Source organism: Thalassophryne amazonica, chromosome 9 (assembly GCF_902500255.1).
Source record: "Thalassophryne amazonica chromosome 9, fThaAma1.1, whole genome shotgun sequence".
Classification (NCBI taxonomy): Eukaryota; Metazoa; Chordata; class Actinopteri; order Batrachoidiformes; family Batrachoididae; genus Thalassophryne; species Thalassophryne amazonica.
Window position 1 is genome coordinate 31,391,796 of NC_047111.1, and position 16,398 is coordinate 31,408,193.

The 16,398-nt window shown below is 47.0% G+C and overlaps 1 protein-coding gene across 1 annotated transcript in view; it reads right to left on the reverse strand.

Annotated features, from left to right (window-relative positions):
- Window positions 1-16,398, reverse strand: part of sgcd (sarcoglycan, delta (dystrophin-associated glycoprotein)) — a 406,078-nt gene that overhangs the window by 255,026 nt on the left and 134,654 nt on the right. The window contains exon 2 of the mRNA XM_034177860.1: window positions 12,902-13,003. Within this exon, the coding sequence (XP_034033751.1) occupies window positions 12,902-13,003 (102 nt within the window). The remainder of the gene's footprint in view (window positions 1-12,901; window positions 13,004-16,398) is intronic.

The following is a 16,398-nucleotide window of genomic DNA, read 5'->3' on the forward strand; positions in this document are numbered from 1 at the left end:
GTCTCTTGTCGCTGTAAAATGTCCACTCTAAGTGAAAATGAATCACAGGTGGTCACTTTGCCTCTTGTATCTTGTATTTAATGTGACCAAGGGGTGATAGGGTCCCAGCCATGCTTTATGGTATTGTAGACAATGAATTGCCCACTGCTGGACAAATTATGTAATGACACAGTGTCTGACAGTCAAAGTGCTTTTCTGCATAGTTTAATCTGTTAAAAAAAAAAAATTCTAATAAAATAAAAGTTTTCATTTCTGAAAAAAAAATAAATAATTTCAATTTCATTTTAAGCTTATACTCAGTGCAGTGATTGCACTGTCGTAAGCACACACGTTGCTTGTCGCAATAATATTTGTACTTTGTAACCACATTCATTGCCTGTTTTACTCCACATAAACAACAACAGAGACTGAATTTTGATGGTGTTTCTGCTGATTTTTCCTCAGTCTCAAAGGTTACAGTATGAGTCTGTTGGGGAAGTTCTTGTACACAACATGTGTTTAGTTTGTTCTGCGGTGCTACTGAGCCTCCCTCTTCTCTCTCATACTAATGCAGTAGTTCATAATACTCCCAGCAGTATGTTTCGCACACACAGAAAGTTGTTATACAAAGTCCCGGAGACAGGAAGTGTGGATTGCAGCCAGTTATTGAGATTTCTTGGAGGCAGAGCTGCTCCTGGCTGAATTGAACTTTTGGGAGCGTTTGTTGGCTAATTCTGAAATTTGGCTTAATCCTGATGATGGAAAACAGCTGTTACCGTAGTGAGTGCTGCAGGAAAATGCAGTTCCGCTGGGGTCCAGGGGCCTCATGTACGAAAATCTGCGTGGATTTCCTACTGAAACATGGTGTACACTAAAATCCAGAAACTGGGCATACATAAAAATATCCAGATGTATCAAAGTGTGCATACGCATGGATCCAAGCATGTTGCGTTTGCAAAATTACAAACACGTGTGTTAATTGTTCATGTATGTCTCTGATGTGCACGTTACTTCTTGTTTTCACATTATTTACAGTTTCCCAGCTGTAGACACGTGCGTATGCCAGCCATGAACTTGGTGTGGAGCACTGCATTATTTCCACGGTCATTTTACTTTTCATACATTTGAAGGATAGCGTGGAGACACATGTACGGCATGTTTTTGTGTGTATGCAAGCTTTGTACATGAGGCCCAGGGTGTCCGGAATGAAAGAAAACATCAGTTGGTTTCAAGTAAGATCATTGCTTACTAAAAGGTTTGTTTAAGTAGGTTCATAAATGGTGGGACCAATTTTCCCAAAGTATGATCTTTTTTGTACACATACAAATATACAAGTGGTCCAGACTTACATACATAAGTGACACATTATAATATTGTTGAATACTGATGCAACAGACAAATGCTACACTGTGCACAGTTTATTCCGTCACAACCATAAAGGCCTATAGCTAGTTTAGAGTTGTCATAAGTGTCCTGGTGGCTTCCCTCACTTGTTTCCTTCTTGGACAATCACTCAGACGTGAGCATATTATCCCTGCACTTTACTCACTCCACTGGCTTCCAATTCATTTTAGAATTGATTTTACGATATTAATGTTTGTTTTTAAAGCTATTAATGACCTTGCACCTTTCTACTTGTCTGAAATTTTAAGTCTCCACACTTACAGTAGGACATTACGGGCATCTGGTCAGATTTACTTAGATGTTGTGAAGTCAAAATGCAAACTCTGGGGTTTCCACACTGTTTCTGACCGAACACTATTGAAATCAAGGCTTAAGACTTATTTATTTAAACTGTTTTTTAATATTTAAACTGGTTTTTAATACCCTGTGATGCTGTTTTTCTGTGCTGTTTTAACTCTATCGTACGTTTGTTTATGTGAATTATTGATCTTTGATTTTACTGTAAACTACACAAATAAATGTTGATTGATTGATTGAATGATTGTTTGAACATTTGAATGGAACCGAGTTAAAAAGAACAAACAAAAACATTCAGACAGCAACCCTGATGTCTGAATAAATTCCATATTAAAGAGTCATAAATCTTCACTGATCCACAGCTGCTGCACTCTCTGAGTTGTGAAATCTGGACTTCAGTTGAAAATGAATATTTTACAGTGCCATAAAAATCACAGTGAACATGTGTTGAATTTGGCCACGTCTCTCTTTCAGTTCTTGTCCATCTGTCTCACTGGTTGTGTCTCTATCAGCACTTCCTCTTTCTCCCATTTCTCATCTCCACTTCCATCCTTCCTCACTCTCGTTGGCACTCCTCCTCTCTTCCTCTTCTATCGTCATCGCTCATCCTATCGCTCAGCGTGTATACAGTGCTTGACAGCGGAGATTAAGTGCACTGCTCTCTTGCATTATCAAGCCATCCGTTCACTACCTGCACTTGCTGTTAATGCTGCCAGGGTGGAAGAGACAGAAAGCAGGGAGGAGAAGAGTGTCTACTGCTTTATACTTCTGTCCACATCCCTGTGCTCAGTGGAGTGATTGCAAGAGAAACAATGGAATAATTTAAAATATCATACTGTAACACATCAGACAGATTTGATCATGATACACAAATAATTCATGCAGAAAAACTGCAGTTAAAGTTGCAGATTGTATAGATTTTCTTTCCCAGCAGGATCAAGCCAATGTTCAAGGTCAAATTTGCATAGTATGTCCTTCCAGGTGTAACAATCCCAAATTGTTTTTTGCATGTATTTTTTAACTGATTCATGAAAATTCAGTAAGGTATGTCTTCTATAAGGTAAAATTGGAATATATATATATATATATACATAATATACTAAGTCATGAATGACTTAGTCATCCTCTATCTGTGATTTCTTGTTTTTGTTCTGTGTTGCCTTGCTGTTGCCAACCCATACTGTCTTCCTGCGCCCACAGAGTTTAATCTACCACCCATCGTTTATAAGTATTGACTGTTCTGGCCCTCTGCTTGTTTATGTGTTACCTTCATCACTGTGCCCAACTCTGGGTGTGATCTCACAGCCTTTGGGATTGGATGCAGGTGCTCTAAACACAAGGCTAAAACCCATGAGCTCCAGCATCTGTCGCTGGAACATCTTTTGGCCTTGGAGAGTGAAATTTATTTATCTTCTTCTGTACAGGACCACCTGCTGGCCTCCATTGCAGATGAATAGCCTATTTGCAAACTCCTTCATGGACACAATTGCTTTGCGGTCCGCTTTTCCTGCATGCCTTGAACCCTGCTTGCTTAATGTCACAGAGTAAAGCTTGTTTATTTTACAAGCCTGTGCTGTTCTCTGTTGTGGGGTCTCCTGTCATGTCAGCATGTTTTTATTTATTCTGTCTTGTTTTGCAAATGCTGACACTACTATATTTTCCAAATTACACTCCAAACACACATGGGTTGTTGTGTGGGCCGCTGAAGAGGAGGTACTGCTGGCCCACCACCACTAGAGGGCGCCCTGCCTGGAGAGCGGGCTCCAGGAACCGGAGGGCGCTGCCGCCTTACAGGAGCAGCCAGGATGACAGCTGTCACCCATCACTGGAGACAGCTGATTCCAATCAACAGGGAGGTATATCAGCAGGACGGCATCTCCACCTCATTTGCCGAGATATCGCCTTATCAAAGAGGTAACAATCTCCGCCCAAACATACGTGTGACTATAGTTGTAATTCTTGTTGATTATTTGTAGGACAGCTGACTACCGGACAACATTTGGATAAGTACTCACCTTCCTACACTTCTTGATTGTTGTTGACGAGAGGTGGAGGTGGACTCTCCACCCTCCGTGTTGCTGGGTGCAGCCGCATCCACACCTGACTGTTTCTGTTCCTTGCCAGCAGTACCGGATCTGACGAGCGGAGGCAGTGGCCACCTGGGAATTCAGGACTTGGCGGCTCCAGTATTCCCGGGGTTCGGTGGCAGAGGAAATCGGGTTGGTTCCGGTTCGACTTGGACAGACGTCTCCTATCGTCGAGCCTGCCCACACGACACCGTTGTAATTGAACTCAGTCTCAATATTGTAATTGGTTGTGTTTGTTGTGCCTGTTTCACAACAGTAAAAACAGTGTTATTTGACTCCTCCATTGTCCGTTCATTTGCGCCCCCTGTTGTGGGTCCGTGTTCCTACACTTTCACAACAGGATATCTCGGCCAGCGTCATGGATCCCGAGGGGCGTCAACCGGCTGTTGAATGGCCAATGGAAGACCAGGACGCGCGGGCGTCCTCGGGAGGGGTGATCGGTGAGTTGCAGTGGATCCTCACCGCTTTCACGACTCGGATGGATTTAATGACCGAGGAGAACGTCCTCCTGAACCGCAGGGTGGAGGCTCTCGCTGCACAAGTGGAAGCGCGCCCCCCGGGCGCCGCTGCGGCTCTCCCTCCCGTCGACCCTGTGCGTAACAGCGATGTTCCACTGGTCGTTCAACGACCCCACCCACCTTCCCCTGAAGCTTACATAAGCCCCCCAGAGCCGTACGGAGGCTGTGTGGAGACGTGCGCAGATTTCCTTATGCAGTGCTCGCTCGTCTTCGCACAGCGTCCCGTCATGTACGCGACTGATGCTAGCAAAGTAGCTTATGTAATAAACCTGCTTCGCAGTGAGGCACGCGCTTGGGCTACAGCGCTCTGGGAGCAGAATACACGGCTCCTTCTGACATATGATGGGTTTGTAAGGGAGCTCAGATCAGGTGTTCGATCACCCTAATAGAGGCGAAACCGCTTCAACCGTGCTACTGTCAATGAGACAGGGGCGTCGGAGCGCAGCTGCCTATGCAGTCGACTTCCGCATCGCGGCTGCGAGGTCCGGCTGGAATAGCACTGCACTCCACGCCGCCTTTGTAAACGGACTGTCTTTGGTTCTTAAGGAGCACCTGGTGGCTAAGGACGAACCGCGGGATTTAGATGGGCTCATCGATCTTGTCATATGGTTAGACAACCGGTTAGAAGAACGTCGGCGGGAACGAGACGAAGGGCGTGGCCGGGCACGCGCCGTCCCTCTCCCTTCCGGTTCCGACCGCGCTCCGCCTTCCCCACGCTCCACGGCCCCTGCGCTCCGTGGGGCCACAGCTCCCCCTGCTGACGAAGCTATGGACACGAGTAGGGCAACATTTAGGGCACCAGATGCACAGAGGAGACGGGCCCACGGAGCTTGTTTTGTTTGTGGTGCCATAGAGCACCATATGAGAGACTGCCCCGAGCGGTTAAACTCCAACGCCCGCCCCTAGAGACTGGGCTAGGGGTGGGCCGAGACATTCACGTGGGACACACCCACATTGCCACACGACTCCCAGTTACGATCCTTTATGAGGACTCAACCCTGAAGGCCCCAGCACTGGTGGACACGGCTCTGAGGGGAATCTGTTGGACAGCAGATGGGCCAGGGAGATAGGGCTCCCCCTGGTGGCGCTTACCTCGCCTGTTCAGGTTCGGGCACTAGATGGCTCCCTACTCCCTCCGATCACGCATAAGACACCACCTGTAACTCTGGTGGTGTCAGGAAATCACCGGGAGGTGATCAAGTTTTTTGTGACCCAGGCCACCTCCCGTGTGGTTTTAGGATTTGCCTGGATGTTGAAGCACAATCCCCGGATTGATTGGCCGTCCGGGGTAGTGGTTCAGTGGAGCGAGACCTGCCATCGGGTGTGTCTAGGTTCCTCGGTTCCTCCCGGCTCCCGGGCTAAGGAGGAGGTCAGAGTCCCGCCCAATCTGGGGACGGTGCCGGCGGAGTACCACGACCTTGTTGACGTGTTCAGCAAGGATCTGGCTCTCACTCTTCCCCCCCACCGTCCGTATGATTGTGCCATTGATTTGGTTCCGGGCAGTGAGTTCCCGTCCAGTAGGCTGTACAACCTCTCACGGCCTGAGCGCGAATCAATGGAGACCTACATCCGGGACTCGTTAGCTGCCGGGTTGATCCGGAATTCCACCTCCCCGATGGGCGCAGGTTTCTTTTTTGTGGGTAAAAAAGACGGCGGACTTCGTCCATGCATTGATTATAGGGGGCTGAACGAGATCACAGTTCGCAACCGATACCCATTACCCCTGTTGGATTCAGTGTTCACACCCCTGCATGGAGCCCAAGTTTTCACCATGCTCGATCTTAGAAATGCGTACCACCTGGTTCGGATGCGGAAGGGAGACGAGTGGAAGACGGCATTTAACACCCCCTTAGGTTACTTTGAGTACCTGGTCATGCCGTTCGGTCTCACAAACGCTCCCGCAACATTCCAAGCGTTGGTTAATGATGTCTTGCGGGATTTTCTGCACCGGTTCGTCTTCGTATATCTAGACGATATACTCATCTTTTCTCCGGACCCTGAGACCCATGTCCAGCATGTACGTCAGGTCCTGCAGCGGTTGTTGGAGAACCGGCTGTTTGTGAAGGGCGAGAAGTGTGAGTTCCACTGCACGTCTTTGTCCTTCTTGGGGTTCATTATCTCCTCCAACTCCGTCGCTCCTGATCCGGCCCAAGGTTGCGGCGGTGAGAGACTGGCCCCAACCCACAAGCCGTAGGAAGTTGCAACAGTTCCTAGGCTTTGCTAATTTCTACAGGAGGTTCATTAAGGGCTATAACCAGGTAGTTAGCCCCCTGACAGCCCTGACCTCACCAAAAGTCCCCTTCACCTGGTCGGGTCGTTGCGAAGCCGCGTTCAAGGAGTTGAAACGGCGCTTCTCGTCTGCACCTGTTTTGGTGCAGCCCGATCCTAGTTGCCAGTTAGTGGTTGAAGTGGACGCCTCGGACTCAGGGATAGGAGCCGTGCTGTCCCAGAGCGGGAAGACCGATAAGGTCCTTCACCCGTGTGCCTATTTTTCCCGCAGGTTGACCCCAGCCGAACGGAACTATGACGTCGGCAATCGAGAGCTCCTTGCGGTGAAAGAGGCTCTTGAGGAGTGGAGACATCTGTTGGAGGGAACGTCCGTGCCATTCACGGTTTTCACTGACCACCGGAACCTGGAGTATATCAGGACCGCCAAGCGGCTGAATCCCAGGCAAGCCCGCTGGTCACTGTTCTTCGGCCGTTTTGACTTCCGGATCACCTACCGTCCCGGGACCAAAAATCAAAGATCAGATGCTTTGTCCCGGGTACATGAAGATGAGGTCAAAACGGAGTCGTCGGATCCCCCGGATCCCATCATCCTGGAGTCCGCTATCGTGGCCGCCCTCACCTGGGACGTGGAGAAGACCGTCCGGGAGGCCCTGACACGAGACCCGGACCCCGGAACCGGACCGAAGAACAAACTCTACGTCCCACCAGAAGCTAGGGCTGCAGTCCTGGACTTCTGTCACGGTTCTAAGCTCTCCTGCCATCCTGGGGTGCGTAGGACCATGGCAGTCGTCCGGCAGAGCTTCTGGTGGGCGTCCCTAGAGGCCGACGTCCGGGGTTACATCCAGGCCTGTACCACCTGCGCCAGGGGCAAGGCCGATCACCGCAAAACCTCGGGTTTGCTACAGCCGCTGCCCGTTCCTCATCGCCCCTGGTCCCACATCGGCCTGGATTTTGTCACGGGTCTCCCGCCGTCCCAGGGAAACACCGTCATCCTCACGATAGTGGACCGATTCTCCAAGGCGGCCCACTTCGTGGCCCTCCCAAAGCTACCAACGGCCCAGGAGACAGCGGACCTCCTAGTCCACCACGTCGTCCGTCTGCATGGGATACCATCAGACATCGTCTCCGATCGCGGTCCCCAGTTCTCCTCGCACGTTTGGAGGAGCTTTTGCCGGGAACTGGGGGCCACGGTCACTCTCTCGTCCGGGTATCACCCCCAGACCAACGGACAAGCAGAACGGGCCAACCAAGAAATGGAGCAGACCCTACGCTGTGTGACAGCCGCGCACCCGACGGCCTGGAGTACCCACCTGGCCTGGATCGAGTACGCCCACAACAGTCAAGTGTCATCAGCCACCGGCCTCTCCCCTTTTGAGGTGTGCTTGGGGTATCAGCCCCCGTTGTTTCCGGTGGTGGAGGGAGAGGTCGGTGTGCCCTCGGTCTAGGCCCACCTACGGAAGTGCTGTCGGGTGTGGCGTGCCTCCCGTTCTGCTTTGTTAAGGGCCCGGACGAGGGCGAAGAACCAAGCAGACCGGCGGCGGGCCCCGGCTCCCACGTATTGTCCTGGGCAGGAAGTGTGGTTGTCCACCAAGGACATTCCCCTACAAGTGGACTCCCCAAAACTACAAGAACAATACATTGGTCCGTACAAGATTCTCAAGGTCATCAATCCCGCCGCAGTGAGGCTCCAGCTTCCGGCCTCACTGTGGATTCATCCAGTATTCCACGTCTCCAGGATCAAACCTCATCACACCTCACCCCTCTGCACTCCGGGTCCGGCACCACCTCCTGCCCGGATCATCGACGGAGAGCCGGCTTGGACCGTGCGCCGGCTCCTCGACGTCCGACGGATGGGCCGGGGTTTTCAGTATCTGGTGGACTGGGAAGGGTACGGCCCCGAAGAACGCTCCTGGGTGAAGAAGGGCTTCATCCTGGACCCGGCCCTACTGGCCGACTTCTACCGTCGCCACCCAGACAAACCCGGTCGTGCGCCAGGAGGCGCCCGTTGAGGGGGGGGTCCTGTTGTGTGGGCCGCTGAAGAGGAGGTACTGCTGGCCCACCACCACTAGAGGGCGCCCTGCCTGGAGTGCGGGCTCCAGGCACCGGAGGGCGCTGCCGCCTTACAGGAGCAGCCAGGATGACAGCTGTCACCCATCACTGGAGACAGCTGATTCCGATCAACAGGGAGGTATATCAGCAGGACGGCATCTCCACCTCATTTGCCGAGATATCGCCTTATCAAAGAGGTAACAATCTCCGCCCAAACATACGTGTGACTATAGTTGTAATTCTTGTTGATTATTTGTAGGACAGCTGACTACCGGACAACATTTGGATAAGTACTCACCTTCCTACACTTCTTGATTGTTATTGACGAGAGGTGGAGGTGGACTCTCCACCCTCCGTGTTGCTGGGTGCAGCCGCATCCACACCTGACTGTTTCTGTTCCTTGCCAGCAGTACCGGATCCGACGAGCGGAGGCAGTGGCCACCTGGGAATTCGGGACTTGGCGGCTCCAGTATTCCCGGGGTTCGGTGGCAGAGGAAATCGGGTTGGTTCCGGTTCGACTTGGACAGACGTCTCCTATCGTCGAGCCTGCCCACACGACACCGTTGTAATTGAACTCAGTCTCAATATTGTAATCGGTTGTGTTTGTTGTGCCTGTTTCACAACAGTAAAAACAGTGTTATTTGACTCCTCCATTGTCCGTTCATTTGCGCCCCCTGTTGTGGGTCCGTGTTCCTACACTTTCACAACATGGGTAGTATGTTATAATAAAAGGGCTCCATTTTGTAGCATATCTGAGATATCATTGCTTTTTTCAATCTGATGCAGTTAACATTTTTACACTTAACGTTTATGTCTATGAGATCATGATACCACTTGCTCTTATGTGGGAATGCACAAAGCTGGCACATTCATATGCCCATCGTGAGAAACAGTTGTCACTTTTGATGAAAAAATCTCTCCCTTTTGTTATCTGTCTCTCTGCCTTTCTCATGCATGTACATACAAGCGTCATCATTCTGGTAACACATGATAATACCATTTATGTGCAATTATGTTCAAAGCCGTTGCACCTCATTGACATGTATTTCATATATCTGTGTTGTGAGATTGTAAAGTGAAGCACTGCAATTCATAAGAGAACATCCCCCACCCTCACTTCTTATTTAGTAATGTGTGCTGAGATACAAGCTGGATGGAACTGCAATCTCTGCTCTATTCATTTTTGTATCTACTGTAAAGATAGAGCCCAAACTGTCTCAGGCAGGTGTTCATCCTCCACAAGTTTCCAGAACAGCCTTGGGGCTCCTTTACACAGATGGAGATATGGCATTGCAAATGCCACAGTGAGCACCTTCAGGAAAACAGATAATTAGTGAACAATGTATTTTTATTAAGGATGATATTGGAGACTGTGTAACAAGCGTACAAATTCTCCTGTGGATGTTCTGAAACCCTCATGACCTGTGGATGGAAATACAGTCATCAATCATCATACAGGAGCTGTTTTCTCCTTGTTGTGCTCAAATGTTGACCCAAGGAAAGAACATCCAAGCCAATGGCTTCTCAGTAAATGGAGTTTGAGACACTGTTCTTTGTAGACACTTGGACTCAAACCAAAACATGATGGTATCGTGTTGGAATGTCTAGGGTGTTCTGCTTGTAAAAATGTCCAAAAAAGGGGAGTGGGTAGATGCATGAACGCATGGCAAATATTACATGCCATGAAACACCTATTACATCCTCACTAAGCCATAAATGACTAAAGGGAGAGTTGGCAATACCCAGTCTGACCTCGGCATCATGAATAAAGCCTGAACAGTCCCCCATCTTACCGTCCATTAATGAACCATCAGCTAATGGGCTGTTAAACACCTCAGCCTTTTGGTTTAGGTGTTTTATTAACATATTTTCGATCACTGAGAAGTGGTGTTCATAACGTTGGGTGTGGTAATTAAAAAAAATTGTGCCATTGTTTGGGGTCAGTTTTGTTACTACAGGCTCTCATGTTGTCTTGTGTTAACTTCCATTTTGTTGACCTCTTTTATAAGGCTAGTTATTGTTTTTGGTTCTGTGTAACATTTTCAGATTTATTTTAGGCAAATAAAACCTGGTCTTTTTGACTTTATAACACCTGTGTCCTCCTGCCTTAGTACTCAGCCCCTTACACATGGTTTTTGTAATGGTTCCTTGGTATGGATATTAAAAAGTTATGACCATCTTATTTCCTCAGTAATAGCAGATTAACAACATGCAATCATCAAGATACAAATAGCTGCTACAAGTGTTAACCGGTGCTTATTTGGTTCAGTTGTTTCATTCAAACACATTTGATAACATGTTGCTAGAGTGTGGGTATAAATAAAAGTATGGCCAGCATTGAAGATGGGTCGTGGCTAGGTATTCAAGTATGACAATGACCCCAAACACACAGCCAGGGCAACTAAGGAGGGGCTCCGTAAGAAGCATTTCAAGGTCCTGGAGTGGCCTGGCCAGTCTCCAGATCTGAACTCAACAGAAAATCTTTGGAGGGAGCTGAAACTCCAAACATGAAAGATCTCAAGAAGATCTGTATGGAGGAGTGGACCAAAATGCCTGCTGCAGTGTGCAAACGTGGCCAAGAACTACAAGAAATGACTGACCTCTGAAACTGCAAACAAAGGTTTCTGTACCAAATATTAAGGCCTGTTTTTCTTTTGGAATAAAATTGCAATAAAATACAAATTAATTATTTAAAAAATTCATAAAATGTGATTTTCTGGTTTTTTATTTGTAGATTCTCTCTCACACAGTTGGAGTGAACCTACGTTAAAAATTACAGACCTCTCCATTCTTTGTATGTGGGAAAACCTGCAAAGTCACCAGTGGATCAAATACTTATTTGTCTCACTGTATAGTCTTACTGCTGTTAATAGCTCTTGCACATAAGAAAAAAAAAAGAAAAAAAAACTGTTCTTACTGTTTCTTTCTCTGTTTGTCCAAAACAAAATTCTCAATATGTCTGTGCACACATTGCAGAATTGACAAATAAAGATGACTTGACTTGACTTAACTGCTAAAAGTGGTAAGCGGTGCTAAACATGTTAACATATCAAATTAAATATTACAAAAACATCATTATATGGGAATACTGGCATGCAGTATTCTTTGATTATGTGCTGGGACAATTAACTGCATAGCAAGCCATATTATTACAGATAATTAATCTTAATAGCAAAAGGGGGGCAAGCGGCTGCTCAGTGACAGGGGGCGGGGGAGTTGCTCTGTGTGCTGATCCACACTCATTTAGTCAGTTGTTCCCTTTAGCTCATCACCCAGCTGTAGGTCTACGATTAACTCCAGGATTGCAGTATTTTATCTGTAAAGCATGATCTGTAAAGAGCCGAGATCCTCGTCTCTGGTGTGAGGTCCAAAATTATTACAACCACAATATGGTGTGCAAAAACATGCTTCTGTGTGTCACAGTATTTATTTGAATATGTGTGCAGAACCTCTTTTCAGCCATCATGGGGCAATCACACTCTTCAAAACCAAGCTGATGGTTTATGTTTATCTTGTGAATTAAGAAGATCCCACTGTGAGATGGCCAGGCAGCTGCAAACACTGACTTCTGAAGCTCAGCAGGACATTAACACCATTTAGACAAGAAAAAGGTGGTACGACAGGGGTGTGAATTCATGTTAGATGGGAAATATTGCACAGATGAAAATGAAGGGTTTATTTAAAGACTGAAGCAGAAAATTTAAAAGGTGGAGTGAAGTGATCAAGTCTATCAAAAGGAATTGCTGAATTTGGGTGGATATATAGATAGATAGTGTGCTGTAATAAATCTGTCTACTGTAGCAACTTCTAAAATCCAGTGACTTTAAAAGAAGGAGGATAGTGAGGGTAGCCACACAGATACCCTTTGCAACTCTTAAGCCTCATCTGTTGTGCAGCTTCATGTTGGAATGGAACCAAGAAGGAGGCTCAAGTCCCCAACATGCCTTCATTCCCCCAAAATCCTCACCTGTGTTCATAACTGAATAATTCAATGTTGCATTTAAATTTAAATATACTTATTATTCAGTGTCTTTGGTCATTTAATTGCATATTCTGATCATACAAAAATGGTTCATTTATATGTTTTAATTCCTCTATATACAGTACATTCAACAAAAATATAGATGCAACACTTGATTTCTTCTCTGCACACAAAGGACTTATTTCTTTTTATTATTATTATTATTATTATTAATTTTTTGGTGCACCTCTATAAGCAGTATTATGTGTTGTGAAGCCTTTATCAAGACACACAACATATTGTGAGTTTTCATATTCTTTCATGCCTGGTAAAATGGTTTTGCTGCTTTAGCGTGTTTCATTCCATGATCTACTTACTGGTTTGGACTGGATTTCTTTGGCATACAGTGGCTGGAGGAACTCAGAGTCACCTTCCAATTTGAGGCCCTTCTCTGTTATTCTGAGATTGCCCATACCATCCTGTGGAGAACAGAAACACTTCATTAGTTTATGCCATGTTTCAACTATTGAGATCACAGACTCACCAGCAACAGGAATTCCATTCATGCTATTGATACAGTTAGCAAAAAAATCAACAATGTGGTTGTCAGATTACGAGGGCTGTCAATAAAGCAACGGTCCTTTTTATTTTTTCAAAAACTATATGGATTTCATTCATATGTTTTTACGTCAGACATGCTTGAACCCTCGTGCGCATGCGTGAGTTTTTCCACGCCTGTCGGTGACGTCATTCGCCTGTGAGCACTCCTTGTGGGAGGAGTCGTCCAGCCCCTCGTCGGAATTCCTTTGTCTGAGAAGTTGCTGAGAGACTGGCGCATTGTTTGATCAAAATTTTTTCTAAACCTGTGAGACACATCGAAGTGGACACGGTTCGAAAAATTAAGCTGGTTTTCAGTGAAACTTTTAATGGCTGATGAGAGATTTTGAGGTGATTCTGTCGCTTTAAGGACTTTTCACGGTGCGAGACGTCGCTCAGCGCTCTCAGGCAGCATCATCAGCCTGTTCAAGCTGAAAACCTCCACATTTCAGGCTCTATTGATCCAGGACGTCGTGAGAGAACAGAGAAGTTTCAGAAGAAGTCGGTTTCAGCATTTTATCCGGATATTCCACTGTTAAAGGAGATTTTTTTAATGAAAGACGTGCGGACGGGTCCGCGCGTCGGGACGCAGCCGACGCGGTGCGGCGGCACAGGAAAAACACCTCCGTGTTGATAACCATTTGTAAAATCCAGGCGGCTTTTGATGGCTTTCAGTGGAGTGAGTATATGAGAAATTGTTTAACAGCAGGACATGTTCCAACTTGTCCTTAAGGCTTTCAACAGAGGTGTTTTTCCTGTGGCGGAGCGTCGCGTTGGCTGCGTCCCGACGCGCGGATCCGTCCGCACGTCTTTCATTAAAAAAATCTCCTTTAACAGTGGAATATCCGGATAAAATGCTGAAACCGACTTCTTCTGAAACTTCTCTGTTCTCTCACGACGTCCTGGATCAATAGAGCCTGAAATGTGGAGGTTTTCAGCTTGAACAGGCTGATGATGCTGCCTGAGAGCGCTGAGCGACGTCTCGCACCGTGGGAAGTCCTTAAAGCGACAGAATCACCTCAAAATCTCTCATCAGCCATTAAAAGTTTCACTGAAAACCAGCTTAATTTTTCGAACCGTGTCCACTTCGATGTGTCTCACAGGTTTAGAAAAAATTTTGATCAAACAACGCGCCAGTCTCTCAGCAACTTCTCAGACAAAGGAATTCCGACGAGGGGCTGGACGACTCCTCCCACAAGGAGTGCTCACAGGCGAATGACGTCACCGACAGGCGTGGAAAAACTCACGCATGCGCACGAGGGTTCAAGCATGTCTGACGTAAAAACATATGAATGAAATCCATATAGTTTTTGAAAAAAATAAAAAGGACCGTTACTTTATTGACAGCCCTTGTATAAATGACATCAAAGTTGCACTTGTCATGCCAAAACAGTTCATGGTCCATCAACATTTCAGCATATGCTCCACCAAAGCACTGAACACAAAATATTTTTGACAATTTTTCCCTTTGACATCCATACATCCATCCATCCATCCATCCAGTCTACACACGCTATCCTACTGAGGTTGAGGAATGCTTTCAAAAGGTCTACACCATCCTCAATGTCGCACAGTCATTAAAAGCAAATCAGTCAGACCTCCTCATTTCCAACATGTGCCATACAAAAATTAAACATATGTTTAGTCCAGCCCCTTTGCACCCAGTGCAAAGTGGCTAGATTAATGCTTCACATTATGCAAGGGCGTGCAGTGGCTGTTTTGTGGGCCCATCACACATCAACCAGTTAGAGTGTCACCTGGAGTTTTGTGTCACACTTTTGGTTTTGCTTCCATTTTGTATGAGATGAACTCAAAGTTCTAAAACTTTTTCCACATACACAATATCACCATTTCCCTCAAATATTGTTCACAAACCAGTCTAAATCTGTGATAGTGAGCACTTCTCCTTTGCTGAGATAATCCATCCCACCTCACAGGTGTGCCATATCAAGATGCTGATTAGACACCATGATTAGCGCACAGGTGTGCCTTAGACTGCCCACAATAAAAGGCCACTCTGAAAGGTGCAGTTTTATCACACAGCACAATGCCACAGATGTCGCAAGATTTGAGGGAGCGTGCAATTGGCATGCTGACAGCAGGAATGTCAACCAGAGCTGTTGCTCGTGTATTGAATGTTCATTTCTCTACCATAAGCCATCTCCAAAGGTGTTTCAGAGAATTTGGCAGTACATCCAACCAGCCTCACAACCGCAGACCATGTGTAACCACACCAGCCCAGGACCTCCACATCCAGCATGTTCACCTCCAAGATCGTCTGAGACCAGCCACTCGGACAGCTGCTGAAACAATCGGTTTGCATAACCAAAGAATTTCTGCACAAACTGTCAGAAACCGTCTCAGGGAAGCTCATCTGCATGCTCGTCGTCCTCATCGGGGTCTCGACCTGACTCCAGTTCGTCATCGTGACCGACTTGAGTGGGCAAATGCTCACATTCGCTGGCGTTTGGCACGCTGGAGAGGTGTTATCTTCACGGATGAATCCCGGATCACACTGTCCAGGGAAGATGGCAGACAGCGTGTGTGGCATCGTGTGGGTGAGCGGTTTTCTGATGTCAATGTTGTGGATCGAGTGGCCCATGGTGGCGGTGGGGTTATGGTATGGGCAGGCTTCTGTTATGGACGAAGAACACAGGTGCATTTTATTGATGGCATTTTGAATGCACAGAGATACCGTGACGAGATCCTGAGGCCCATTGTTGTGCCATACATCCAAGAACATCACCTCATGTTGCAGCAGGATAATGCACAGCTCCATGTTGCAAGGATCTGTACACAGTTCTTGGAAGCTGAAAATGTCCCAGTTCTTGCATGGCCGGCATACTCACCAGACATGTCACCCATTGAGCATGTTTGGGATGCTCTGGACCGGCGTATACGACAGCGTGTACCAGTTCCTGCCAATATCCAGCAACTTCGCACAGCCATTGAAGAGGAGTGGACCAACATTCCACAGGCCACAGTTGACAACCTGATCAACTCTATGCGAAGGAGATGTGTTGCACTGCATGAGGCAAATGGTGGTCACACCAGATACTGACTGGGATCCCCCCCAAAAAAACAAAACTGCACCTTTCAGAGTGGCCTTTTATTGTGGACAGTCTAAGGCACACCTGTGCACTAATCATGGTGTCTAATCAGTATCTTGATATGGCACACCTGTGAGGTGGGATGGATTATCTCAGCAAAGGAGAAGTGCTCACTATCACAGATTTAGACTGGTTTGTGAACAATATTTGAAGGAAATGGTGATATT